This window comes from Eumetopias jubatus, unplaced genomic scaffold, assembly GCF_037043125.1.
Source record: "Eumetopias jubatus isolate StellerSeaLion01/CBP00866 unplaced genomic scaffold, mEumJub1_p1.0 scaffold_3, whole genome shotgun sequence".
Lineage (NCBI taxonomy): Eukaryota > Metazoa > Chordata > Mammalia > Carnivora > Otariidae > Eumetopias > Eumetopias jubatus.
In genome coordinates, this window is record NW_028274809.1 from 115,288,924 (window position 1) to 115,315,578 (window position 26,655).

Below are 26,655 nucleotides of genomic sequence, written 5' to 3' on the forward strand. Positions count from 1 at the left end.
ATTCTAGATTCACAGGAAATTGCAAAAACACTACAGAGGGGTCTTGTGTGTCTTTTACCCAGTTGCCCGCAATGAGAACATCTTGACCAAGCACAGAATCACCCCCAGGAACTGGCCGCTGCGCACCACCCACAGACCTCACTCGGAGTTCACCAGTGTTGCGTGCGTGTGCGGGTTCTGTGTAATGCCAACCGTGGAGTTGTGTGTAACCACTGCACAATCAAGATGCACAAGAGCTGCACTTCCCCTAAGATCTCCTTTTTCTGGTCCCACCCCGCCTCCTCCCCCACCCCCTTAACCTCTGCCAACCACCAATCTGCTCTCCATTCAAGAAGATTACATCAATAGTAAGTATGTAAGCTTTGGGGACCGGCTTTTTTCACTCAGCACAAGGCCCTTGAAAGCCATCCAAGTTGCAGGTATCAGTAATGTGCTATGGTGTGGATGAATGATGGATAATTTTTGAAACAGAATAGTCTAGCATGCTTCTCACATCCTTTTTGCTACAGTGTTTGGTTTGCAGATGGCAGTTTCAGTTTCTCCGGGGCCTGGAGCATTGCTGTGGCTTTAGCCAAGGGTGCAGGGGCGGTGTGCACACAGAGGGCACCTGGGCTACGTTCCTGTTGTCCCTTCAAGAACCAGGGCAAGGAGGAAACATCCAGGAGGCTTTCAGATACTAGTTCCAAGGATGATTCTCAACTTCTTTCATGGAGACAAGTCGTGTCTCCTTGAGGGGCTGGAGCAGATGACGGGCCCCTTCACAAGTCCTACAACACCCCAGGAAAGCTGCTGTGAACAATCAGCGGTCCACTGGGTAGAGTCGGAACAGGCCCGTTAAGGGGGCAGACGGCCTGGGGCAGAGGCCTAGGTCCTAATTCAGCTCTTGGCCAAGCCACTAAGCTGTCTGTACTTTGGTTTTTTACCTGTTCTTAGGTGAGGAGAGCAGATTTTAGATAGGTTCTAAGATTTCTTCCCACTATAATTCCATGGATTCAAGTTGGCAAAAGCATCCCGAGTTCTAGAGATGCCTGCAGTCAGGAAGTCATAATGATATCTTATATTCTTTAATATGAAAATTAGGCCAGGGAGAGCCCCACTTTGCAGGGGAGGGGAGAAGGTTATAACTTTTCAATCTACCAAGGAAATAATAAGAGAGAAATGTCACACAGGATCCTTTACATATTATATTACTATCTGCATTTAGATTTCACGGTCTAGCCCAGAATCATAATTCACATAACAGCGAAACTCATTTCCCAGGGTCCGGGTGTGTTTTGGAATAAACTTGCACATCTTCACGCCAAGAAGTTTTGCTGCCTCTTCTTCCATGACAGCACCTGAAGGGAACAAACCCAGTGAACCCAAAGCCTGAAATCCCAACCACAGTGCCATCGCCAGTGGTGAAGGGATTCTCCACTAGAATATGTGTAGTAAATTGACAATATCATTCAACAAATACAGGGGAAAGCCAATTCTTTATATCCCTTTTTACTTTCTTCAACACGTTTGCAAATTACCTACTTTTTTCCCTTTTTCATTTAATAAATGGTTTTCCTACCTCTGCAAAACTGAGACACTTAGAAAATTTTAGAAATAAAGTTATATTCCACAAAGTAACATAAGGAAAGTAAATAATTACTAAGAACTAGTGTTTTCTAGTTTTGAGTCAAGAACCACCCCCACCCCACCCCCCCTTCTCAGTACTACCTGACCTTGTAAACTCATGGGAGCACATTCACACCAGCTTTTGGCTGAGCGCTCCCATGTCTCACCCACTGCCTGGCACATGGCCACCGCTCTGGACATGGCCCTGGGGGCCTCGGAGCACCTCTCTCGCGACACCCCATCACAGGAAGCGCTTCTCCAGCCAGCCCAGGCCAGAGACCCTGGGCTCATCCCGGATTCTTCCCTTCTCCCCACGTTCTGAGCACAGTGAGCTCTTCCACCTTAATCTCAAAGTGTATCTTTACTCCACACCCCGCCCTCCCTTCTACTGCCACACCTCGTCCCCAACCACAGTCTCAGCTGGACACATCCTCGCGGGGGGGCCTGCTTCCACTCCCGCCCTAAAGCCCTTTCAGCACAAAATGAAAGCGCACTTCTTTAGGCCAACTGGGTCCTGTCAGTTGGGGGCTGCCACCTTGAAAGGCCAGTCCCAACACGGGCCATCCACCTGTAGGGGCCCTCTCACCCCTCCCTCGGCTTCAGCCGTACTCCCTGCACCTGTGCTGCACCGGGCGGTGCTCCCCGCATCCCTCCAAGAACCAGCGAGAGGAGGAAAACTTCAGGGGGCTCTCAGACACTGGTTCCTGGAATTACAACCTCTTCCCATTGCCCCCACCCAGGGGGCCGCCCCTTGAGGTCTCCACTGGAATGTTTCTCCTCCAGGAGCCCTCCAACCCCATCTTAAGGGCACCCATCAATCTCAGTGCCCACCCTGCCCTTTTCTGATTCTTTCACTACACTTGCCAGAATTGGTCATTCATCTCTTCCTTCTGTTCTGTTACAGTTTTTAACCTATCCCCTAAAACTAAAAGGTATGTTCCCTGAGGTCAGAGCGCCAGCCTGTCAGCTGAAACAAATGGCTAGCAAACAACAGCTGAATTAATAAGCCTTAAGTAAACATGACTTGGGAGAACCACAGTCACCTTCTTGACAATTCTCCAACACAACGGAGAACAGACTCCCTGCAGCTCCAGGTCCCTACCCAGCCCAGCCTGAGGGGCCTCAGCAGCCCAAGCGGCACCCTGGGGCCTGGACAGCAGCCCCCCAACATAGCTGACCAGGAGTTAATGTGCTAGTTCTCCACCAACTCTCTGAATATCCACCTTCAGGAAGTACATAACTCTCACCAGTAAGAAAACTCTTCTGCTGATTAAATAAATCTAATCCAATGTCTAGCTCTGTAACCCTAGGCAATTCATTTTAACATTATTGATTCCACATTTCTCTTTCATCAAGTGTAGAGGCTGGATCAAATACTGCTACTATTCCTGATGAGGAGTAAAAATAACACAGCCCACTCACCAAGGGCCAGACCCCACCTTATGTGTATCATATCACTTAATACCAGTAACGCTGAAAGGCAGGTAGTATTACCAGTCCCAGTTTACAGATAAGGAAACCCGGGCACAGAGAGGTTATGCAACTTGTGTAGGGTCACACAGTAGGTGGATTCAGGCTTTGGGTTCTGAGATCTCTTCCAACTCCTGAAACCTAAGGCTGGAATATCCCGTCATCAATGTTCCTGAGACGCACAATCAGGCACCTACCTGTGCACAGCAGAATCTTGCCCTGAGTCAGATACTTGATGGTTTCTGATGTTTTTCTGAGACACTCCTTGGAAAGGTAGGGGGGATCTGCTATTACGATGTCAAAACTATGTGCAGCAATTTTTTCAGGTAAATCCAATGGATTATTGTAATCATAGAAGATAAACTCCTCTCCGTATATAGCAAATCTTTTGTCATATTCAAAGATGTATACAGAAAAGTCTTCTCTGTGTAGGGCTCTCAGTTTCTGGTAAACACTGGGGGCGCTCACACAGGCTATTCTAGAAAACAAAAGGAACAGACTCATGAAAGATCTTTAATGGACAGCTTATGGTGTTAAGTAACAACTACTTCTCTAAGAAAATACAGGCCCTTGCATTCTGATTTTAATCAGAGTGCAAGCTAATGTAAAGGCAGTAAATTTCGAGAGAAAACTATACTACCTCACTTTCAAGGAATCTGGTGTTTAAAAATCCTGCAACTCATAATTTTAAGGTATGAAAGAATAACCGTGCTTTTTTATAGTAAAAAATGTAAGACATTAGGAACACATTAGGAAGAAAGTTAGATAGCCCAAGGCTTAAATTTGCTTATTATTTTCATGTTGGTCCTTGTTTTGACATTTATTTCCAATACTTTTAGTCTCAAATTAAGTATTTTGAAGTTACTTTGTAATATTCATAATCTAGAGAGGAAAACCCCAAATGATTGCCTCAATAACTTGTTTTCCACAGATACTCTAAAATTCAACCTCAGTGCAGACAAGCTACTTTGAATTTCTGCTTCTTTTTTGTGTAAAGAAACAAAAAAATCTGTTTCATTATAAGCAATCCCTAGTTTACGAATGGGTAGTGCTCCAACATTTAACTTAAAAACCAACTACTAAAAAGCTAGAAGTAACCTAAATATTGAATTACTGAGCTGAATATCTATTAAACATCTATTAAATGGAATACTATGTAGTCATTACCCTGCAAGATACTCAAGGAATAAGTGTAAACTATGCCTTTTTTATTATTATTATTAGTTTCAGAGGTAGAATTTAGTGATTCATCAGTTGCATATAACACCCAGTGCTCATTACATCATGTGCCCTCCTTTTTTTTTAAGATTTTATTTATTTATTTGAGAGAGAGAGAGAACATGAGAGGGGGGAGGGTCAGAGGGAGAAGTAGACTCCCTGCTGAGCAGGGAGCCTGACGTGGGACTCGATCCCGGGACTCCAGGATCATGACCTGAACCGAAGGCAGTCGCTTAACCAATTGAGCCACCCGGGCGCCCATCATCACGTGCCCTCCTTAATGCCTGTCACCCGGGAACCCCATCCCCCAACCCCCCTCCCCTCCAGCAACCCTCAGTTTGTTTTCTAGAGTCCAGTGTCTCATGGTTTGTCTCCCTCTCAATTTTCATCTGATTTTATTTTTCCCACCCTGCCCCTATGTTCATCTGTTCTTTCTTAAATTCCACATATGAGTGAAATCATATGGTATTTGTCTTTCTCTGACTTATTTTGCTTAGCATAATACCCTCTAGCTCTATCCATGTCGTTGCAAATGGCAAGATTTCATTCTTTTGATGGCTGCATAATATTCCATTGTATATAGGGGCGCCTGGGTGGCTCAATAGTTAAGCATCTGCCTTTGGCTCAGGTCATGATCCCAGGGTCCTGGGATCGAGGCCCGCATTGGGCTCCCTGCTCCGCGGGAAGCCTGCTTCTCCCTCTTCCACTCTCCCTGCTTGTGTTCCTGTTCCCACCATCTCTCTGTCAAATAAATACAAATTAAAAAAAAAATATTCCATTGTATATATATACCACATCTTCTTTGTCCATTCAACTGTTGATGGACATCTGGGCTCTTTCCATAGTTTGGCTATTGTGGACATTGCTGCTATAAACATTGGGGTGCATGTGCCCCTTTGGATCACTGTGTTTGCATCCTTTGGGTAAATACCTAGTAGTGCAATTGCTGGGTTGCAGGGTAGCTCTATTTTTAACTTTTTGAGGAACCTCCATACTGTTTTCCAGAGTGGCTGCACAAGTTTGCATTCCCACCAACAGTGTAAGAGGGTTCCCTTTTCTCCACATCCTCCCCCAGGATCTGTTGTTCCTTGTCTTGTTAATTTTAGGTATTCTGACCAGTGTGAGGTGGGATCTCCTTGTGGTTTTGTTTTGTAGTTCCCTGATCCGAGTGATGTTAAGCACTTTTTCATGTGTCTGTTGGCCATTGTATGTCTTTTTCGGAAAAATGTCTGTTCATATCTTCTGCCCATTTCTTGACTGGATTTTTGTTTTTTGGGTGTTGAGTTTGATAAGTTCTTTATAGATTTGGATACTGGCCCTTTATCTGATATGTCATTTGCAAATATCTTCTCTCATTCTGTAGGTTGCCTTTTAGTTTTGTTGACTGTTTCCTTTGCTGTGCAAAAGCTTTTTATCTTGATGAAGTCCCAGTAGTTCATTTTTGCCCTTGCTTCCCTTGCCTTTGGTGATGTTTCTATTTTTTTTCCTTTAAATTTTTATTGTTATGTTAATCACCATACATCATTAGTTTTTGATGTAGTTTTGATGTAGTTTTGGCGATGTTTCTAGAAAGAAGTTGCTGCGGCTGAGGTCATATGAGTGAAATCATATGGTCAAAGAGGTTGCTGCCTGTATTCTCCTCTAGGACTTTGATGGATTCCTGTCTCACATTTAGTTCCTTCATCTATTTTGAGTTTATCTTTGTGCATGGTGTAAGAAAATGGTCCAGATTCATTCTTCTCCATGTGGCTGTCCAATCTTCCCAGAACCATTTATTGAGGAGACTGTCTTTTTTTTTCCACTGGATATTCTTTCCTGCTTTGTCAAAGATTAGTTGACCATAGAGTTGATGGTCCATTTCTGGATTCTTTATTCTGTTCCATTGATCTATGTGTCTGTTTTTGTGCCAGTACCACACTGTTGGCTTTGTAATAGAGCTTGAAGTCTGGAATTGTGATGCCTCCAGCTTTAGTTTTCAACATTCCTTTGGCTATTCAGTGTCTTTTGTGGTTCTACACAAATTTTAGGATTATTTGAGTCAGCTCTATGAAAAATGCTGTTGGTATTTTGATAGGGATTGCACTGAATGTGTAGATTGCTTTGAGTAGCATAGACATTTTAACAGTATTTGTTCTTCCCATCCATGACCATGGAATGTTTTTCCATTTCTTTATGTCCTCCTCAATTTCTTTCATAAGTGTTCTATAGTTTTCAGAGTACAGATCCTGTAACTCTTTGGTTCGGCTTATTCCTAGGTATCTTATGGTTTTTGGTACAATTGTAAATGGGATCAATTCTTTGATTTCTCTTTCTTTTGCCTCATTGTTAGTGTATAGAAATGACTGACGTCTGTGCCTTGATTTTATATCCTGTGACTTTGCTGAATTCCTGTACGGTTCTAGCAAGTTTTGGGTGGAGTCTTTGGGGTTTTCTACATAGAGTATCATGTTGTCTACGCAGAGTGAAAGATTTTCTTTGCCATTTTAGATGCCTTTTATTTCTTTTTGTTGTCTGATTGCTGAGGCTAGGACTTCCAGTACTATGTTGAACAACAGAAACCAAGCTTCCTAGGGTATAAGAACATATGCTTACAGATGCACCAGTGGTCTCCGGGAGATGCATAGAGCCAGAGACCACCGCCTCATGGAAGGGAACCAGGGCCCTGGAGGTTGACTTTTTCCTCAATCCTCTTTGTAACTTTTAGATTTTCATCATTTATATCATCATACAAAAAAGTATTCCTTTTAAAAATTAGACACAGCTTTAAAACTGTGAGATACATTTCTGAATAGAGACCGTGTACCATGTACCAGTTGGGTTCCTGTGCCCAGCTAAAAAGGCTTCTCAGCCCCAGTGCACTTGAAGCATGTGATACACCCCGGTGATGTCACACACTTCTGTGAGAAACATGCATGTCCCAGCCCGGACAGACAAGGGCCACCAGAACCCCCAGCCCAGGCTGCTGCCAGAGCTCTGGGGGGCAGAGAGAGGCAGAGGACAGAACGATGTCCTCATTGTGCTCAAAGATAACAAGCAGCGAGCCCGGCTCAGATGCGCAATGCAAGTATCTTCTGAGAAAGAGGGTGAGATACAGGTAGCTTCAGACAATCAAAATCTGAGTTTGTCACCAGCAGATCTCCACATGAAATTCCAAAGCTGTACTTAGGGCAGAAGGAAAGTGGTCTGGGGTGCAAGAGGGACTGAGAGCGGAATGGCGATAAACTTGGGGGAGACGGTGTTGTTTATCCTGCAGTAGCCCCAGCTCTGCCACTCACCAGTGGGTGACCTTCCACAGGAGACACTATCTGGGGGGCCTCGGAGTCTCTCTTTATAATGGGGAGTATAATGGAGCATCAAACAGGATGACCCCCCGTAAAGCATGTATACGGTGGACAGGGCACACAGTAAGGGCTCAATAAATGCTATCGTTATTATTAATGTGGCATATTATGACACAGCTCCTAAAAATACTGAAGATACCTTTCAGAAAAAATAAAAAACTTCCTCCAGAGCCCTTACATTTATGGAAAAAAGTATGTGTAAAAACACTGTCATTAAGAAAAACCTAATAAATATCTACATATAATTTAAAAGAAAAAGAACAGCAAAATGAAAAACTTAGAGACTTCCAGTTAAAGATGGCAGATATAACACACTCATTTACATTTGCTCCCTCATGAAGGCCTACTAAATAAAACAAGTACAATTTCGTTTTGTTGCTTAAGCATAAACTGCCAAGAGCAAAGAGAACTCGAGAGAAGACCCAAAACTACAAAAACCAACCAACCAACCAACCAAACAAAAACCCCTTAAGAAGCAGAAAAGCACATGAATGGGGGGATTTGGCTCAGCAGACCCAAGAAACCAAGTCCTAAACTGGCGGCCAGGTAAGCTGAGAAGCAACCCGCTTTACATGAGAGCACCCCAAAGGCTCAGGAAGCTACACAACCAGGTAACTCAAGAAGTGGAGGTGAAGGTGGGGCTAAAAACAGGAGGACTCACTGAAAGGTCTATTTAATAAAGAAGAAACTCGTTGCCAGGATTCTCTTCCCTATCCCAAGCCTACACAACTGTGGCAGAAACCTTTCCCCAGGGGCGCCTGGGTGGCTCAGTTGGTTAAGCGTCTGCCTTCAGCTCAGGTCATGATCCCAGAGTCCTGGGATTGAGCCCCGCATCGGGCTCCCTGCTCTGCAGGAGGCCTGCTTCTCCCTCTGCCACTCCCCCTGCTTGTGCTCCCTCTCTCGCTGTGTCTCTCTCTGTCAAATAAATAAAATCTTTAAAAAAAAAAAAAAAAAAAAGAAAGCTTTCCCCAAACTGAAGGGCCTGAGTTAAGAGAATGAAAGGGTTTCCCCCCAGTACAGGAGATGAAAGTGTCACAGCAAGACACACCAAGGACTGGGACTAAGGGAAAACCCTGAGCTTGCAGTGGGCAGGTTTCCTACAAGGAATCAGAAAGGCATTGGGTTTCTCACAGCACCTAGGGAAACTTGGAGGCAGTGAGGCAATGCCCTCAAAACCTAGAAGAGATACCCAACAACACAATCACGGTCAAGGGGAAGGACAGAATAAAAAAGCTTGCAGATATGAAAGGTTTAAACGTTTCCCTCAGGTGTACCTTTTCTGCGGAAGCTATCAAAGGATGTACCAACCAAGATAAGGCTGTAAACTAAGAATTGGGGTACAGGAAACAGGAATCCAGAACAAAAGAGAGGTAAAAGGGCTCTGGTGAAGGGAGACACCAAGGTAAGACCAGTAGCAAAGCTAGAAATCAACTAGTCCAGATAAGAGCAGCTTGTAAAGTCTCAGAAATAACTTTTTTCATGGAGTTGAAACATGTCTGAATTAATGGATAGGAGGTTCACATAACTGGAGGAGAGGTTGAGAGTTAATTCGTGATATGAACATAGACTAAAATGTAAGAATTACTATCTTCAGGAAAATGAAAAGTCATACAGAAAAGGAAGAGTATAAGGCTCAGCTGTAAGGAACATTTGTGGGGGCATAATATAAAACCCTATTCTCACCAAAATTAGGATATAAATCTATCAGAAGTGTAGACAGAAAGCATGCATACGTGTGGAGTACAAGAGAGAGAGCTAAATCCTAACACTCCATAGTGAGAAGTCAAGAAATAATGTCCACAAATGACAGACAGATCAAGAAGTGCCAATATAAACATGTATTCAGAAATATGGTTGTAAATGCCCAATGCATCCACTGAAAGGGAGCACAGGGGGAGGGAGGCACAGAAGGGGGCAATAAGCGACTGGTTTGTTGTTTTTTTTGAACAAGCCTTGTAGTACCATTTGACTTTAAATATTGTGCATACAAAATTCTGATGAAAATAAAAACTGGAGTAACAAAACAGAAAACCTGTATTCTTTTTCTTTTTAATTTTTTTAAAGTAATCTCTACACCCAGTGTGGGGCTTGAACTTACAACCCTGAGAACAAGAGTTGCATGCTCCACCAAATGAACCAGCCAGGCACCTAGAAAACCTGTATTCTTAAAACTTCAAAAGTCAAACATTAAGATTTTTTTTCTTTTAAAGCAAACTCTAGGGGTATAAAGGTAAGAAACAGGTTAGAAAACATTGAAATAAAGAACATAGGTAGGACATCTTACAAGTGGATTTCTGTGTGTCCCTAAACTCAGGCCTGGAGCAGATCTTAATCCATCATGTTCTACAAACCATGGCTGACCACTTTTGCAGATTAGGGTTCACGCTTCTTACAAACCATTGCTCAACTAGGAAGGACATTTCAAATATTACTTTAGATCAGAAGACGAAAAAGACAGCAACTCTGGATCTCACCTGCCACCTTCTCCAGCAGCTGCAATCGCTTCCTTCGCAAGTCGCAAAGCGGTTTCCTGACTGTACCAAAACTGGCTCAGCTGCTGGAACAGAGCAATGAGTCAAAATCATTTTGGAACCGTCAAAAATTTGTCCTTTTAATTTATATCTGCCATACTGGTGTGCATATTTTTTACAAGTTTTTTTATAAATTAATTATTCTTTAAAATTATTTTAAATTAACAGAAGGCTCTAAGTAATTCCTAGAATCTAGGTACTGAGCATCAGGGGCTGCTGACATCACAAAAGGAGACAACCAGTCAGTATTGCTGCTGATGGAAGAACACACTCCCACCTTTGTGTGCCTCTTGCCCAAAAAACTGAACCTGAATCTGATTAAGCTTCTAGATTCAACTACCAATTAGCATAATCACAAATATGGAAGATAGAAGAACATGTTAACCAACACCACAGGATGACAGCAGCAAAACTCAGTCTGTGATCCTGAGTTACTTGTTCTTCCCTCAGTGGGTAAGTTGTTTGTCATCTTGCTCTTTCTCTTTATGCTGATTGATGACTTTCTTTTAACTTTCTAGTGATCCTTAATTATCCACTTACTTAATATATAAAAGGGGTAAAATTTTAATGGAAAAAGTAGATTCCTCTGCAATGGAAAAGGCCCATTTCTCCAATAGGCCTCCTCTGAAATGGCAGGGCTGGGAGCAAGTGGTGGGAGTAGACGAGTGTGCTGCCAGTGTATGCTGATAGCTCTCAAATCCAGCTTTAAAAATGTCTCCAAAACATATGATCGTTTCAATAAATGCAAAAAGAAGAGCATTTAACAAAATTCAACACTGCTTCAGGATTAAAAAAAACTCATGAGGCTTCTGGGTGGCTCAGTGTTAAGCGTCTGCCTTTGGCTCAGGTCAGGTCCTGGGATCAAGTCCTGCATTGGGCTCCCTGCTCAGCGGGAAGCCTGCTTCTCCCTCTGCCTGCCACTCCCCCTGCCTTGCTCTTTCTCTGACAAATAAATAAATAAAATCTTAAAAAAACAAAAACTCTTAGAAAATTAGGAATAGTGGGGAACTTCTTTAAACTGATAAAGGGCATCTAAGAAAAAAAACAACAGCCTTAAAAAATGAACGATCTGGGCTCCTGAGTGGCTCAGTCGTTAAGGGTCTGCCTTCGGCTCAGGTCATGATCCCAGGGTCCTGGGACTGAGCCCCACATCGGGCTCCCTACTCGGTGGGAAGCCTGCTTCTCCCTCTCCCACTGCCCCCGCTTGTGTTCCCTCTCTCGCTGTGTCTCTCTCTGTCAAATAAATAAAGAAAATCTTAAAAAAAACAAAAATGAAAGATCTATTTTTTCCCCATAAGAAAAAAGTAAAGAATGTCTGCTTTGAACATTCTTTTTTTTTTTTTTTTTAAAGATTTTATTTATCCCGTCCCCTCCCCATATAATTGTAACTTGTTTTGGTTAAACTCATTGTCAATGTTCAATGTGGGTCTTCCATTTCCTTCTAGTATGTTACCTTTTCTTTTTCCTAGACTTAATACATGTATCATTTGCTTGTTTCTTTGAGCCCACCTCTAATTCTTCCAACATTCTCTGGCAGCCTTGGGGAAGCAGTGCATGGGAGGTCAATGCCATGAGACTTGCCATTTCTAAAATGTTTTTTATTTTATCTTCATGTTTGATTGATAGCTCAGCTGAGTACAGAATTCTAGGCTGAACAAAATTTTACTCCAAATACTGAAGACACTGCTCCACTTTTTTCTAGTTTCTAATAAAGCTATCAAGAAGTGCAGTGTGACTCATCCTGAGACTTTGTAGGTGGCCTGCTTTTCCTCTGGAAGGTTCTAAGATCTTGTCACCTGCATACAGAATTTTCACAGTGAAGTAACCATGTGTCTTAGTAAGGATCTGCAGTTCTAGAAATTTTCTAATATTAATCTTTGAAGATTTCCTCCCCCCCTTTGTTTTCTGTTCTATATTTCTAACTCCAATCAGTTAAATATTGAGCCTCCTGGATTTATCCTCTAGTTTTATAATGTTTTCTTTCCAATACTTGCATCATTCTCTTTTTTTTTGGTTCCTAGGAAATTTTCTCAATTCGATAAATCAAACCAAAGAAAGTGTCAAAATTATAAAAATACTTAATTCTTAAGTATTGGGATAAGGAAAAACTTATTTTTGTGTCCATATTTTTATATATTTTCTACAACAACCATGGATTACTTTAGAATCAGAAAAAAACACACAGTTCTTCAAACATTAAGCAGGGGGGAAAGAAAAAGAAAAATGAGGTACCTCAAGTCTCTGACATTTACTACATACAGAAGCATCAAACCAGAAAACAAAGACACATAAAGAAGGGAAATTGTGAGAAAGAGGCTTTTGTGTAGGTAGAACATTTAGTGTAAATGTAAAGAAATATATTTATCAGTTTCAAACAGATGGTAAATAGGAGAATTTTATACAACTTAAGAGATCCAAACTTGACACAAAATGTAAAAGGCTATTAAAAAAAAAAGGCATACAAAAGATTCCTTCTAGTTCCAAAGTGACAGAGAGAGACATCCATTATTGAGGGGTGTGCACAGACAGAAAACCCAAACTTCATCTATTTCTCAACTATCTCCTTCAAAATTTTAAATTGCCAGGTTCCAGCTCAGGTTGGTTTTCCTCATTTTTTTTTCTCTTTTAATTCCTATTTTTATTTAGACCATAAAAATATAATTAAAATACATTCTATGCACTAGAAATTATTAATATCTTCTTTAGAACTCCCTCTCATCTTTTTTTTTTTTTTGCATGTTTAAGTTTAGCTACCCCATTTGCTGCAATGATATATTTTACCCCTTCCACAAGGATGCTGGGCTCCATAAAAACCAACAGAAACCATCTGTATACAAGAAGGAAGCACAAGTATGTTGGTCATAAATGAACATGCTGTTTCCTTATCTGAAAAGTCCCCTTGTGTGACCACCAACTAACCAGGAAAACCTACATTTTTATACAGTCTTAAATAATCATGGACTGCTTTTTGTCTTAGCTCCCCAGACAGGCTATCAGTTCCTGAGAGGCAGATGAGACAAACATGAGTGTGAAGTGGGATGCAGACAAACACAGGGCAGGTTGGAGAGGTGCGGACCGGTACGGACAGATGCAGACAAGTATGGACAGGTGCATACAGGTACAGACAGATGCGGACAGGTGTGGACAGGTATGGACAGGTACAGATGAGGACAGGTGTGGGCAGGTGCAGACAGGTACGAACAGATGCAGATAGGTGTGGACAGGTATGGACAGGTGCGGACAGACGCGGACAGGTGTGGACAGGTGCAGACAGGTACGGACAGATGTGGACAGGTATAGACAGGTGCGGACAGGTACGGACAGATATAGACAGGTATGGAATCAGTGCTGCACCCATACTTCCTGAGAGATGTGGAATGCATTTACTTACCCAGTTCTCTTCTATTATTCCAATGTTATATTTATCATCTCTGCCTGGGTCACTTTGTTGCTTCTGCTCAGCATAAAATTCCTGGAGGGCTGCTAAGGTGTGGGAAGACAGCCGGGGGATATCGTCATCATCAGAGTCACTCATTTCACAAATTGTCTATAACCTGCAAATAAATAAGCAAAGGTGTTGTGGGGTATTTTTCCCTTTCCCATCAAATAACAATTTAGCAATTTTTTTATCTCACAGCAAGAAGCCAAACTGGAAGTGGGTTTTATAAGAGAAACTCATATTTAAAATTTCTGAGATCAAACATCTACAGAGGTCTCCTATTGAACTACAGCTCAATAAATGCAGGCTTTTCCTTTACATGTATTCAGTTTTTACAAATGAGATTCTTGCATTTTATTTTATTATGTTATGTTAGTCACCATACATTACATCATTAGTTTTTGATGTAGTGTTCCATGAGTCGTTGTTTTCGTATAGCACCCAGTGCTCCATTCAATACGTGCCCTCCTTAATACCCATCACCGGGCTAACTCATCCCCCCTCTCCCCTCTAGAACCCTTAGTTTGTTTCTCAGAGTCCATAGTCTCTCATGGTTCGTCTCCCCCTCCGATTTCCCCCCCTTCATTTTTCCCTTCCTGCTATCTTCTTCTTTTGAGATTCTTGCATTTTTAAGACTCCTGGCAGAATGAATTTTTTTTTAAAGATTTTATTTATTTATTTGACAGAGAGAGACACAGCGAGAGAACACAAGCAGGGGGAGTGGGGGAGAGAGAAGCAGGCTTCCCATGGAGCAGGGAGCCCGATGCGGGACTCCATCCCAGGACCCTGGGATCATGACCCGAGCTGAAGGCAGATGCTTAAGGACTGAGCCACCGAGGTGCCCCAGAATGAAGTTTTTACCATAAATATCTAAAGACATTCTGCTTTCTTCTGGTACCCCAAATGCCATATGTGCACACTTCACTGTAGATCCCCTGAATCAGAGACCATTCCAAATTTGAATGTCACCGTTCAGGTGATCTAAGGCTCAGGGGTGTTATTGATAGGGTAAGTGAAGGACAGTTAAAGGAGGGGAATAGAAAGAGGTATGGAAATTTAAAGGAATGACAAGGAGAATGGGAAGAAGTAAAACACAGGGAGGGAGAGAAGGAAGGGGTCTTGCAGGAACTGATGGCCAGGCCAATCACTTCTTGTGGTACCACTGGAATTAGCCAGACTGAGTTTAAGACACAGCCCTGGTCCAGACAGCAAAGTCTCCCCAAGACTCCTGACCACTCCAAGTTCGGGGGGTTCCCAAAACTACCCTCATGTTCAGTAATTTGCTAGAAGGATTCACAGAACACCACTCACAGCAGCTGTACTCAAGATGCATTTAATCCAGGGAAAGGATACAAATCAGAGCCAGCCAAAGGGAGAGATGCACAGGGCAGCGTCCAGAAGAGTTCCAAACAGGAAGCTCCCAGTACCCTCAGGATGCATGTCCCTCCTGGCACAGATGTGGGACAATATGCATGGGGTCCTGCCAACCAGGAAAGTTCTGCAGAGTTTCAGTGTCCAGCTATTAAGGCTTCACTATGTTGGTATGAGTGACTGAATGATGGCCCACCTGGCTGAAGTCAGTCTCCAGCTCCCCCAACCAGGAGGTAGGGTTGATAAGGCCTGAGGGCCCTCCATAAATAACAAAGACCTTCCCACAACTTGGGAAAGTTTAAGTGTTAACAGGTTACCTCCCAAGAGCCGTGGCAAAGGCCAAACCTCTCTTTGAGGTCAAATTCCTTACTACACAGTACCAAACATGTTTTTAAGCCGAAAGTTATCTAAGAGCATAAAACCAGCATCCTATTTGCTTTTTAAAACATGTCTGCAGTGTACAGCAAGTGATGTGTTGAAAATCAGCAAAGATTATTCAATAGCTTTATCACGTTGCTCCCTTCCTCCTCCAAGGCCTATGGGGGTGTATCTGATTGACAATCTTGGCCTCCTGCCTACGCCGCCAAGGGCAGCTGGTAAAACAGCATTCGAAACTGGCAAATTCCCCAGGCTTATAGCAAAAGGGTTCAATATATGCTGAGCTGCCATTTAAAATGAGAAATGCCGGGGCGCCTGGGTGGTGCAGTCAGTTAATCGGCTCAGGTCATGATCTCAGAGTCCTGGGATCCAGCCCCCTGTCAGGCTCCACACTCAGCATGGAGTCTACTTGAGATTCACTCTCCCCTCTGCCCCTTCCACTCATGCTCTCTCTCTCTCAATAAATTTTTTTTTAAATTGAAATGCCTGCTAAATGCTGCTTTTGTTCTCCTTTTCAAAATCAAAGAGCTAGCCATTCTACCTATGATCCAAAAAACAACCAAAAAACAAAAACTAAAACCAAAAAACAAAAACAAAAAAACACCTAAAAACCTTGTATATACCAACTACTGACAAACTAATGTATTTTCATGAAGTACATATAGCTTGTTGATTCCTTCTTTCCTTTCTTCATCAAAGACTCATCTGTAAAAGCTTGTTAATAAAACATCTGGTCACACAAATTAATCTAGAAATATAAATACGCCCTCTATGAACAAGCAATTTCCCTTCTAGGAAGAGAAGGAGCAAAACAAAGGTATAAACACTATGACAGATTTATATAAAGTTCAAAAACAAATAAAATTAAATTATTTAAAGAAGCATATCAACCTATATTTATCAAAGATAGACTAATTTTGTTACCAAACCTTCCCAAAGAGAAGACTCGAGGCTGAGCAAATTCACTGATGAGTTCTGTCAAACATTTAAAGAAGAAATGTTGATAATTTTATCATCCAGAAAATAGAGGAGAAAGGAATATTTCCCAACTTGTTTAATGAAGCCAGATTAAATCTAACATGAAAGCGTGTCAGTACATAACCTGGTTCAATTCCTGATCAGATATTGAGGGTGATCAGATATCAGAGGCAGAGAGGGGTGGTGGTTTCCAGTGAAACTGATTTAGCAAGATTCTTGCTAAAACTAGATTTTACAAAGAAGTGCCCAGATGGGCCTAGAAGGTTCAGGAGCCTGACTCAAGTTTGATTGAGCAAATAATCTTAGCTATAGGAAACTGCGGCCGGCAGGCCAAATTAGGCCTGTGGCTTGTTTCTGCAAACCAAATTATTGGGAAAACAGCCACACCCTTTGGTTTACATATGACTTATAGTAGTTTTTATGATAAGCCTAAAATATTTACTACCTGGTCTTTTACAGAAAGTTTGCTGACTCCTAGTTTAACAATTTAAAAGAGAAAAGCCATATGATCATTTGCATGGATACTACAAAAGCTTTTGACAAAATTCAACATCCATTCATGTTAAAAACTGAGCAAACTAGGTATAAAAGCAAACTTCAGTCTGAAAAAGGGAACCCACAAAACACATAAGCTTCATACTTTTCCTAGTGGTGAAACACTGAATGCTTTCTCTCTACGCTCATGAACAAGGGAAGGATATTCACTGTCACCACTTTCATTTAACATTATCCTGGCCTTTCCAGTTAATTCAAGGAGGCAAACAAACAAACAAACAAAAAACAAAAAACAAGCAAGCATAAAGATTGGAAAGGAAGAAATGTCCCTATTTGTAGACATGATTATTCACAGAGAAAATCCGAAGGAAACACTACTCTCATCCAGGTGATCAAGGTCAACATCAATAGTGATAATTCATTATCAGTGGCATGTAGCCTTGATATGTGGTGATGAAAACAGCACTTCACCTCCATGGTCTTCCCCCCAAAAAACACGTAATCCCAGTGTAAGCATGACTGAAAATCAGACAAACCCCAATTAAGAGTCATCAAAAACAAGAGAAACACAATAGATAGTCACTGCCAAGATGTTAATAATAGGGGAAACTGGGTATAGGTATAGAGGAACTCACTGCACAATCTTCACAATTTTTCTGTAAACTTAAAACCATTCTATGATAAAGTTTATTTTTAGAAAATTTTAAGTAAGCATAACCAACTTCAACAACAAAAACTACTAGAATTAATAAGTGAGTTTATCGAAGTCTCAGAGTACAAGATCAATACAGAAAAATAAATTGCATTTCTGTATTCTAGCAGCAAATAAATGGAACTTAAAAGCAATTTCCCAAAAATAGCATAAAAAATACACGTATATTTATCATAAAGACTGTAAGACCTTGATACTGAAAATTCCAAAGCACTGCTGAAAGAAATCAGAGAAGACCTAAGTAAAAGGAGAGACATACCATGCTCATGAACTAGAAGAATTAGTATTATTAAGGTGTCAATTCTCCCCAGATTGATCAATACATTCAATATATCCAATCAGGGTGTGTGTGTGTGTTTGCATGCGCCTGCGCGCATGTGTGAGTTTAAACTAGAAACTGACATACTGGTTCTAAAATTTATTTAAACATTCATTCACTGAAGGACATTAAGATTGCTTCCAGTTTTTGGCTATTATGAATAAAGTACTATGAACAGCTGTGTACAGTTTTACATTTTTTTCAGACTAAAGCTTTGTTTATATAAACATCAGACAAATCACAGCACTAAACCATTTATCAATATTTTGATTAGCTTCTATAACCTCAGTATGAGAAACAAATGGCCAAAATAAGAGTGGACAAATAAAACAAGTAAACTGAAAGAATGGAAATGCTGATGAGAATGTAGGGATATTGGTACTCTAAGTTGGTTAATAATTTAAGTTGGTATAATCCCCTTTTGGAAAGAATCATATATTCTAGATATAAGGATATTCCTACTTTCTGACCCAATTCTCATTTCTAAACTTCATATTTTGAAATGTTTACAGATTCACAGGAAGTTGCAAAACTAATACACAGAGGTCCAAGTATCCCTCATCTATTTTTTTTTTCTCATTCTAACAACTTAAAATCAGGACATGACTTTAAAATGAGGGTGTGTAAGTTTAATTGTGGGCATGTTTTCTTAAAGTGATAGTATTATCATCCATGGCGTCTTAGATTTGATGAAATATAGTTATCACTGTAACAACTGTAGGCAATGTAGTGAATCATCCATGCAGCAGAACCACCATTTTATAGCCTCAACATAAAGGGGTCAGAAAGAGGTGAGGCTGTTCTGGGAGTTGACAATGTCTAAGTGGTATCCATGGGAATGAATGGTGAAAAAGGATGTGAATAAAGTTATTAGAGGATTCTGGGAAGACTATCTCCATACCTAGATAGCTGTACTGGCACAGTCTATCTGATGTAACTATTTTAGAACTCTAGAGTTTATTCAAAGGCTTGCAACTTCCAAAGGAAGGCTCAAGTTACGGTTAATTTCAGTCAGTTTTGGCACTTAGCTCAGCAGTGGCTACCCATCCCCCACTCCTTATTCCTGTGTCAGGAAGCTGTGCACATGATTGTTTTGTGTTTGGTCTTAACATATCGAGGTGACTGAGTGAGGACATGGAGAGATCAATGCCATTACAAGAAGTGTTTACTATTCACAGTTCCCCTAGAAATGAGAGGCACGGTGCCCCAAGAAGGGCCACACAAAAGTTGTCACATGTGGGGACAAGAAAGCAGAGAGAGACCTGGAACTCTATCTTTACTGCTAAGATGGGTGGAAAGGATTAGGTGGGGATGTCTCCTTTGGGCACAGAGTAAAAACACATACTCTACAGTGTGTGTTTGGGAGGTTTGTGATATGACCTTGATGGGCCCATGAAAGCTGGTTTGCAGGGAAGATGTAAACAACTCTGGCCACTAGTTTGGCCCTGTAATTACCTGATGCCAGATAAACAAATACAAAACTTAAGAACACACAATTACAAAGTCCCAGGGGCAGTGTGTATGCAATTTGTGGGAAACAAGGTAGAGAATAAGGACTGTGTCCTTCAAATATTGGGGACACTAATATGTGTTGTGATCACTAACTGCTGCTTCTGCTCGTGGAGGCACAGACAGAGTCAGGCAGCCATATGGCAAGGCTCCCACTGCTGACATTACCTTCCACCTCCAGCTGAAGAAACTCTGAGAGGATTTAAAGGGCCAGCAGTTCTTTCTTCGCTTTATTTTTCTCTTTTTCTCCTTTTGGGAGCCAAACATTTAAGGACTAGATCATTATAAAAAGCAGCTGTGTATACAGGGGAATTTAGAAAGTCACTTACAGTCTTCCCAGGAAGAGGTGGAGGCTCAGAAAAAAACCTGAGAAGACCTTAAGTTTCTACCTCAGACTGATACCCAGCACAGACCGCCCTCCAACATCAAACCCCCCAAATAATAAACAGAACAATAATAAAAATCAGCAAATCTTTAGGAAGGGGGAGAATCTGATTTCCAGAGTTACCAAATTATTAGATTCAAATATACAGTTTTCAACAACAACTAAAAATCACAAGGCATATGAAGAAACTGGAAAGTATAGCCCATTCCAAGGAAAAATGTAAATCAACAGAAATCATCCCTGAGAAAGACTGGATGGTGGACCTACTAGACAAAGACTTTAAAACATGCTAAAAGAACTAAAGGAAGATATGGGAAAAGCTAAGAAAATGATGTATGAACAAAATGGAAATATCAAGAGATAGAAAACATAAAAAGAAACCAAAAGAGAATTCTGGAGCTAAGAATTACAATTACTGAAATGAAAAATTCACTAGAGGAATTCAAAAGCAGATTAGACAGAAGAATCAGCAAACTTGAAGATAAGATAATTAGAATTACTAAGTTTGAGGAAAAGAAAGAAAGAAAAAAAAAGACTGAAGAAAAGTGAACAAAACCTAAGGGCATACTCTCAAGTAGACCAAAATACACACTGTGGGAGTCTCAGAAAGAGAAAAGAAAGGGACAAAGCAATTATTTGAAGAAATAATGGCTGAAAACTTCCCAAATTAGGTGAAATATAGAACTATAAACGTCCAAAAAGCTTAATGACCTCCTTAGTAGAATAAGCTCAAAACACCCACAGATTACAATAAAACTATCAAAAGCCAAAAACAGAATCTTCAAAGCACCAAGAGAGGGTACTTGTCACATAAAAGGGACCACCAATAAGATCATTAGATTTCTCATCAGAAACTTTGGAGGGTAGAAAGGAGTGGACTGATATACTCAAAGTACTGAATAGAAAAAAAAAAAAATCAACCAACAACCCTATATCTGATGAAAATGTCCTTCAAAAGTGAGGGAGAAATTAAGACATTCACTGATAAACAAAAGCTGAGGGAGTTCGTTGCCACTAGACCTGCCCTGCAAAAATTGGTAAAGTGAGTCCTGTAGTTAAAATGAAAGTATACTAGACAGTGACTCAAAGCCATATGTAGAAATAAAGATCTCAGAAAGGTAAATATATGGGCAATTGTAAAAGCTAGTATTATTGTAACTTCAATTTGTAACTGTTTTTTTTTTTTTTACATGATTTAAGAGAGCAATACCCAAGTGTCTATCAACAGATGAATGGATATACATACAAAGGAATATTATTCAGCCTTAAAAAGGAAAGAAATTCTGACACATGTTACAATATATAATGAACCTTGAGGACATTATACTAAGTGAAAAAAGTTACAAAAAAAACAAATACTCTGATTCCACTGATACAAGGTACCTAGAGTTGTCAAATTCATAAAGACAGAAAGTGGAATGGCGGTTGCTGGGGGATGGGAGAAATGGGAAGTTGTTTAATGTTTATATAGTTTCAGTTTTCAAGATGAAAAGAGTTCTGGAGGGTGGCCTGGGTGGCTCAGTCGTTAAGCGTCTGCCTTCGGCTTAGGTCATGATCCCAGGGTCCTGGGATCGAGTCCCACATCGGGCTCCTTGCTCCGCGGGAAGCCTGCTTCTCCCTCTCCCACTCCCCCTGCTTGTGTTCCCTCTCTCGCTGTCTCTCTCTCTGTCAAATAAATAAATAAAATCTTTAAAAAAAAAAAAAAGAGTTCTGGACATGGATGGTGGCAACTGTCACACAACAGTGTGAATGTATTAACACTACTGAATTGGACACTTAAAAATGGTTAAGATCGTAAATTCTATGTTACATGTATATTATCAAAATAAAAATATTGGGGGAAAATGTTATTAGAGTGGATATCAATGGGCTGTTAAGGTAAGGCAATTAGATTGTTGTCATGACTCTGGTTATTACAGGCTTCCCTGAAGAAGTGATATTTACACTAGGATCTAAAGAATAAGTTCTCCCATAGGCAAAGAAAGGAAAAAAGAGTATTGAAGGTAGAGGAAACAGCCTTCCCATCAAGTGGTTGGTAAAAGAACTGATGCATTATACAGTTTCAAGTAAATTAGGAATAATCTCAAAAGAATTCCCTACTAATTCTTTGTGAACAATGTTCAAAATGAACTAATTTGAATTTTGTTGTTTTATAGTTTTGTTTATATTTGAGAATTTTTTTTTTTAAGATTTTATTTGACAGAGAGAGACACATGAGAGAGGGAACACAAGCAGGGGGAGTGGGAGAGGGAGAAGCAGGCTTCCTGCGGAGCAGGGAGCCCGATGTGGGGCTCGATCCCAGGACCCTGGGATCATGACCTGAGCCGAAGGCAGACGCTTAACGACTGAGCCACCCAAGCACCCCAAGAATGTGTTAAGTTCTATAGTTGTGGAACAATTAAAAGCAGGATGAGTTATTTGACTTTGAGGTTATAATTTAGAATAAAAATAACTTAAATCAACATAGAGGTGTCTGCAGCAGTCCCACTGAGCAATGGTATGAAGGCTTTGAACGAGCAACTTTAGTTTACTGCAGAAAGCACAATGAGGGCACCTGGGTGGCTCAGTTGGTTAAGCAACTGCCTTCAGCTCAGGTCATGATCCTGGAGACCTAGGATCGAGTCCCACATCAGGCTCCCTGCTCAGCGGGGAGCCTGCTTCTCCCTCTGACCCTCCCCCTTCTCGTGCTCTCTCTCATTCTCTCTCTCTCTCTCAAATAAATAAATTAAAAAAAAAAAGCACAATAAATTTTTAGGAAAACGGACCAGGAACTATCAGGCTGGAGAATTTCCAGCTGGAAATTCCAAAGATTAGTGTGTTGTACATGCCGAACAGAGAAAGACTAAGAAAATATAGCAATCTGATCTGCAACCTACTAAAAAGGTCTCATTTTGGTTTGGTTTCAGGATTAAGAGTTCCTTTCATTCAGGAAAAGAATCAGGCAACTATTAAAATCCAAGGTCTCCTGGCAGAGTTGAAGTGTACAACCAGTTCCTGATCAAAGCTACACCATGATACTGTCTAGAAGAGGTAAAGGACAAAAAGTATGTGTGTTAATGTATGTGTGTACATATATGTGTGTGTGTGCGCGCATGTCCATGTACATTCATATAGGCACATGTACACACATACATCCCTGATACAGACAAGAAAATTTGAATTTTTATTAGTACTAAGCACTTTCCACAGCTCCATCTGTAGAGAAGGGCTTTCAAACTGCAGCTTGAAATAAAACCTGAAAACCATAAAAAGAAACCAGTTGATGTTAAATACAAAATAAAGAATTCCAAAAAGCAGTTAAGAAAACTGTCTACTTTCACAGCTGTAAAAGGCAATTATACCCCAATCTGTATTTTAGCATGAATTTTGTCCCAAAATAAAATTTTATCTTAAAGCTGACCAAATCCATTCATTTGGTAATCATTTATTGAGGTATTGCCTTGTACTTGGCAGTGTTCTTGGTGATGGAAATCAAAGTCCCAGTCCTCCTGGAGCCTATATTCCAGTGAGGCACAGGCTACAAGCAATAGAAATAAAATGTGTTGGATGATGGTAAGATCAATGGAGAAACATGTGGAGAATGGAGGGGGCTGCAATTTTAGCAATCATAGACAGATTCCTACCTTATTAGAGTTCAAGATTGCATCACTTGTTAAATGGGAAAAACTTAAATCTGCTTATGTAATAAACATTGCTACAGACTAAATGAACTTTAGTTTCAACATACTAACTTTTTTACTTAAGTCACTACTTCATATCTTTAGCGTTGTTTAAAAATTTTCTAAGTGGGGGCGCCTGGGTAGCTCAGTAGTTAAGCGTCTGCCTTCGCTCAGGTCATGATCCCAGAGTCCTGGGATGGCCCCCTGCATCAGGCTCCCCGTTCGGAAGGAAGCCTGCTTCCTCCTCTCCCACTCCCCGTGCTTGTGTTCCCTCTCTCACTGTGTCTCTGTCAAATAAATAAATAAAATTATTTATTTAAATAAAAAAATTATTTTTTTAAAGATTTTATTTATTTATTTGACAGAGACACAGTGAGAGAGGGAACACAAGCACGGGGAGTGGGAGAGGGAGAAGCAGGCTTCCCGCGGAGCAGGGAGCCCGATGCACGGCTCAATCCCAGGACCCTGGGATCATGACCTGAGCCAAAGGCAAACCGTTAATGACTGCGCCACCCAGGAGCCCCCAAAATAAAAATTTTCTAAGTGGGTTTATGAAATTGATGTGAAAGAGATTTTCAAGTCCAGAAGAGTTGGGAAGTACTATGTCATATTATTATTAAACTGATGCTAAGCCTTATATGGCTCATACATGAGATCAGTGGTTCTCATAGATTTTACATGCCCCCTCCCCGCGGCCGCCTGCCCCAGAAGGGGAACATCTGGCAATGTATGGAGACATTTCTGGTTGTCAGAACTGGGGAGGGTGCCACTGGTATCTAGTGGGTAGAGACCAGGAATGCTGGCAAATACAAGACAACCCTCCACAAGAAGGAACTATCTGGCCCCAAATTTCTACAGTGTCACGGTTGAGAAATAAGACAAATGACTGTGATAATGTGGTGAGCCCTCTATTAGAAAAGCACCATTCACCACCATTTAGTGCAATGGGATCAGAATGAAGAGCATGTGTGGGCAGAGAATAGAAGTGAAACAGCAGGTGGCACTTTAACTTGGCCTTGGGGAGAAGAAAAGATGAAGAGTGAGGACTGCAGAAGGAACAGCATGAGCAAAGGGCTGGACACATTAATGTACAGCATCAGCAGGCTCCTAATGGACCGTGGTTACTTTCTATTTCTTTAAATAGTACTTAACTCAATATAACTAATGTAATCCTAAAAAGTAATGCCTAAATCCAATCACATTTCAAATGTATAAAATTCAATTTCCGGGGTGCCTGGGTAGCTCAGTTGGTTAAGCGACTGCCTTCGGCTCAGGTCATGATCCTGGAGTCCCCGGATCGAGTCCCGCATCGGGCTCCCTGCTCAGCAGGGAGTCTGCTTCTCCCTCTGACCCTCCCCCCCTCATGCTCTATCTCATTCTCTCAAATAAATAAATTCTTTAAAATGAAGTAAAATAAAATTTCCATATATCAAACTTACTAAAGCAAGCCACTCCCTCCCCCACTGTATAAATTCACACAGTATCATATTGCCGTCTGCAAGTTATTTTGGTCGGGGCAGCGTGATTCAGTGGAAAGAGCATTAACCTGGGACTCATCCCAGACTCCTGAGTAAATGGGTGGGGGTTGTGGAAGGAGGGAAGGGAAACCTGAGGTAGTTTGTGAAGCTCCCTCTGCAAATGGGTAAGAACGGCTTAGATGTTTCCTAAATAGTTTTGCATATTGCCCTAGACTCTACCCTTAATCCCATTTACTGTCAGAAAAGGGCCATAACCTTTCATTTTCATCTTTGCATCTGTAGTTACCCCTGCCTAAAATGCTTTCTTTCCTCTCATTTTCCAAAATTCTATTTATCCTATTTTAAAAAATTAACTTTAAAAAAAGTAAGGTAAAGTTTACCTACAGTTTAATACAGATCATAAACATACAACACGATGAACTACTTTGTATACCTCCACGTAACCACAACCCCTGTCAAGATATTCTTCTGGTCTTACCCATCCTCCCCTTTCCCCCCGGAAAGTGTCCCCCACCCCAGCTAGGTCCCTTACTATGATCCCTGTACCACTAAGACGCTACTGCCCTTCTGCACCGCCAAGTTTCCCGTCTCCCCTGGGGAACTGGGGCCTGATCTACTCCACTTTACACCCCGCGCCCAGCAGACCTGCCTCCTAACGCCCCAGGAGACAAGTGTGGAGGCTCGAACGTCCGGGGCAAAGAAGTAAAGGGCAGTAGGCCCAGTCCCGTTTCTGATCGGAGGGGAGTTCTCAAGCTGCTCTGGCCTGAGGGTTAACTCTTCCCCGCGCCTGGATTGCCTAAGCCCCGGTCGTGCGGACCCTCCCGGGCCGGGTCTCACACAACAGCAACCAGGTTCCCCTCCCGGCTCGGCTGCAGCTCTCCTCCCATCCCCAGACACCACTAACTGAAACCCCTCCTCCTTTACTGCACTGGAGAAAGAGTGACAAACAGAGTAAGAACCACAACCGATTCCGAAGCCTCTGAACAGCGCGGAAACTACCCCACCTTGGCGCCCGGGATCGTCCACTCACAAACCACGCGTGCTCAGGCACCCGCGCCGCGTTCGCGCATGCGCACACCCTCCCACCCGAGGGCACTTCCGGAAGGCGGGGGAATGCAGTTTCCTCCAAGCATTCAAGTCCCGCTCTAGAAGTCCGCCAAGTGCTCACTCCTGATAGGAATTCCTCTATCTTATAAATTACCTCCAAGAATGGTGGCAATAGACAAAATTTAAGGTTTTAGATTCCCTTCAAATGAAACGTATTCCAAGTAGCTTTTGCACTTGAAACTAGATGTACATTTCACAAATATAAATTCAAACCTCTATCTAGTTTACCCAATCTTAATAGAGGAATTTAGAAAATTTCTTTTAAATTTAAAAAAGTGGAGGAATTAAGACATTAAATTGAAGCTTTGCAATATTGACAGGATTAGAAAAACTCAAACCCTGCACTTTGGCCAGATTTCCTCCTCGATAGGATTTGCCTACCTACCCAAAATTAATGTGGTTAAAGAAGTCGAGCCATATGCATTTTTCATTTTGGGGTTAGCTGCAAAGAATGCAAGAGATATAAATGAGTGCAAGATCTGATTGGAGAATAGATGACGTAGACAGTTGTCTTCATGCTGAAGTATGACCAGCTACTAATTTGGTAAACAATGTAATTATGAGGCAACAACATTCTCCATGAAAATGATGGATACTTTTTGGTCAGCTGACTTGCCAGGAGTTTTTCAGAGCCTTCAGCGTTGAGTGCGTTCAATATGA

At 41.4% G+C, this 26,655-nt stretch overlaps 1 protein-coding gene across 2 annotated transcripts; it reads right to left on the reverse strand.

The window, feature by feature from the left end:
* Positions 1-1,048: 1,048 nt before the first annotated feature.
* EEF1AKMT1 (EEF1A lysine methyltransferase 1) lies at positions 1,049-25,952 on the reverse strand. 2 transcript variants are annotated; one of them, XM_028107973.1, is made up of 5 exons: positions 25,893-25,952; positions 13,557-13,719; positions 10,109-10,188; positions 3,273-3,553; positions 1,049-1,337 (listed from the first exon to the last, which is right to left on the reverse strand). In XM_028107973.1, the coding sequence occupies exons 2-5, from the start codon at positions 13,698-13,700 to the stop codon at positions 1,201-1,203; spliced, it is 642 nt and encodes a 213-aa protein (XP_027963774.1). In that variant the 5' UTR covers positions 13,701-13,719; positions 25,893-25,952; the 3' UTR covers positions 1,049-1,200. The 2 variants fall into 2 exon arrangements, with proteins under 2 accessions (XP_027963774.1, XP_027963767.1); XM_028107966.1 differs by having other exon boundaries at positions 10,109-10,191.
* Positions 25,953-26,655: the final 703 nt, after the last annotated feature.

Coding starts and splice junctions, on each gene's coding strand:
- EEF1AKMT1 (XM_028107966.1), bottom strand. CDS start 13,700: ATGAGTGACTCTGATGATGACGATATCCCCCGGCTGTCTTCCCACACC. Junction 3,554..10,108: donor GCTGCTGGAGAAGGTGGCAG/GTGAGATCCAGA, acceptor TTTGTTTTCTAG/AATAGCCTGTGTGAGCGCCC. Junction 1,338..3,272: donor CAAGATTCTGCTGTGCACAG/GTAGGTGCCTGA, acceptor TGTTCCCTTCAG/GTGCTGTCATGGAAGAAGAG.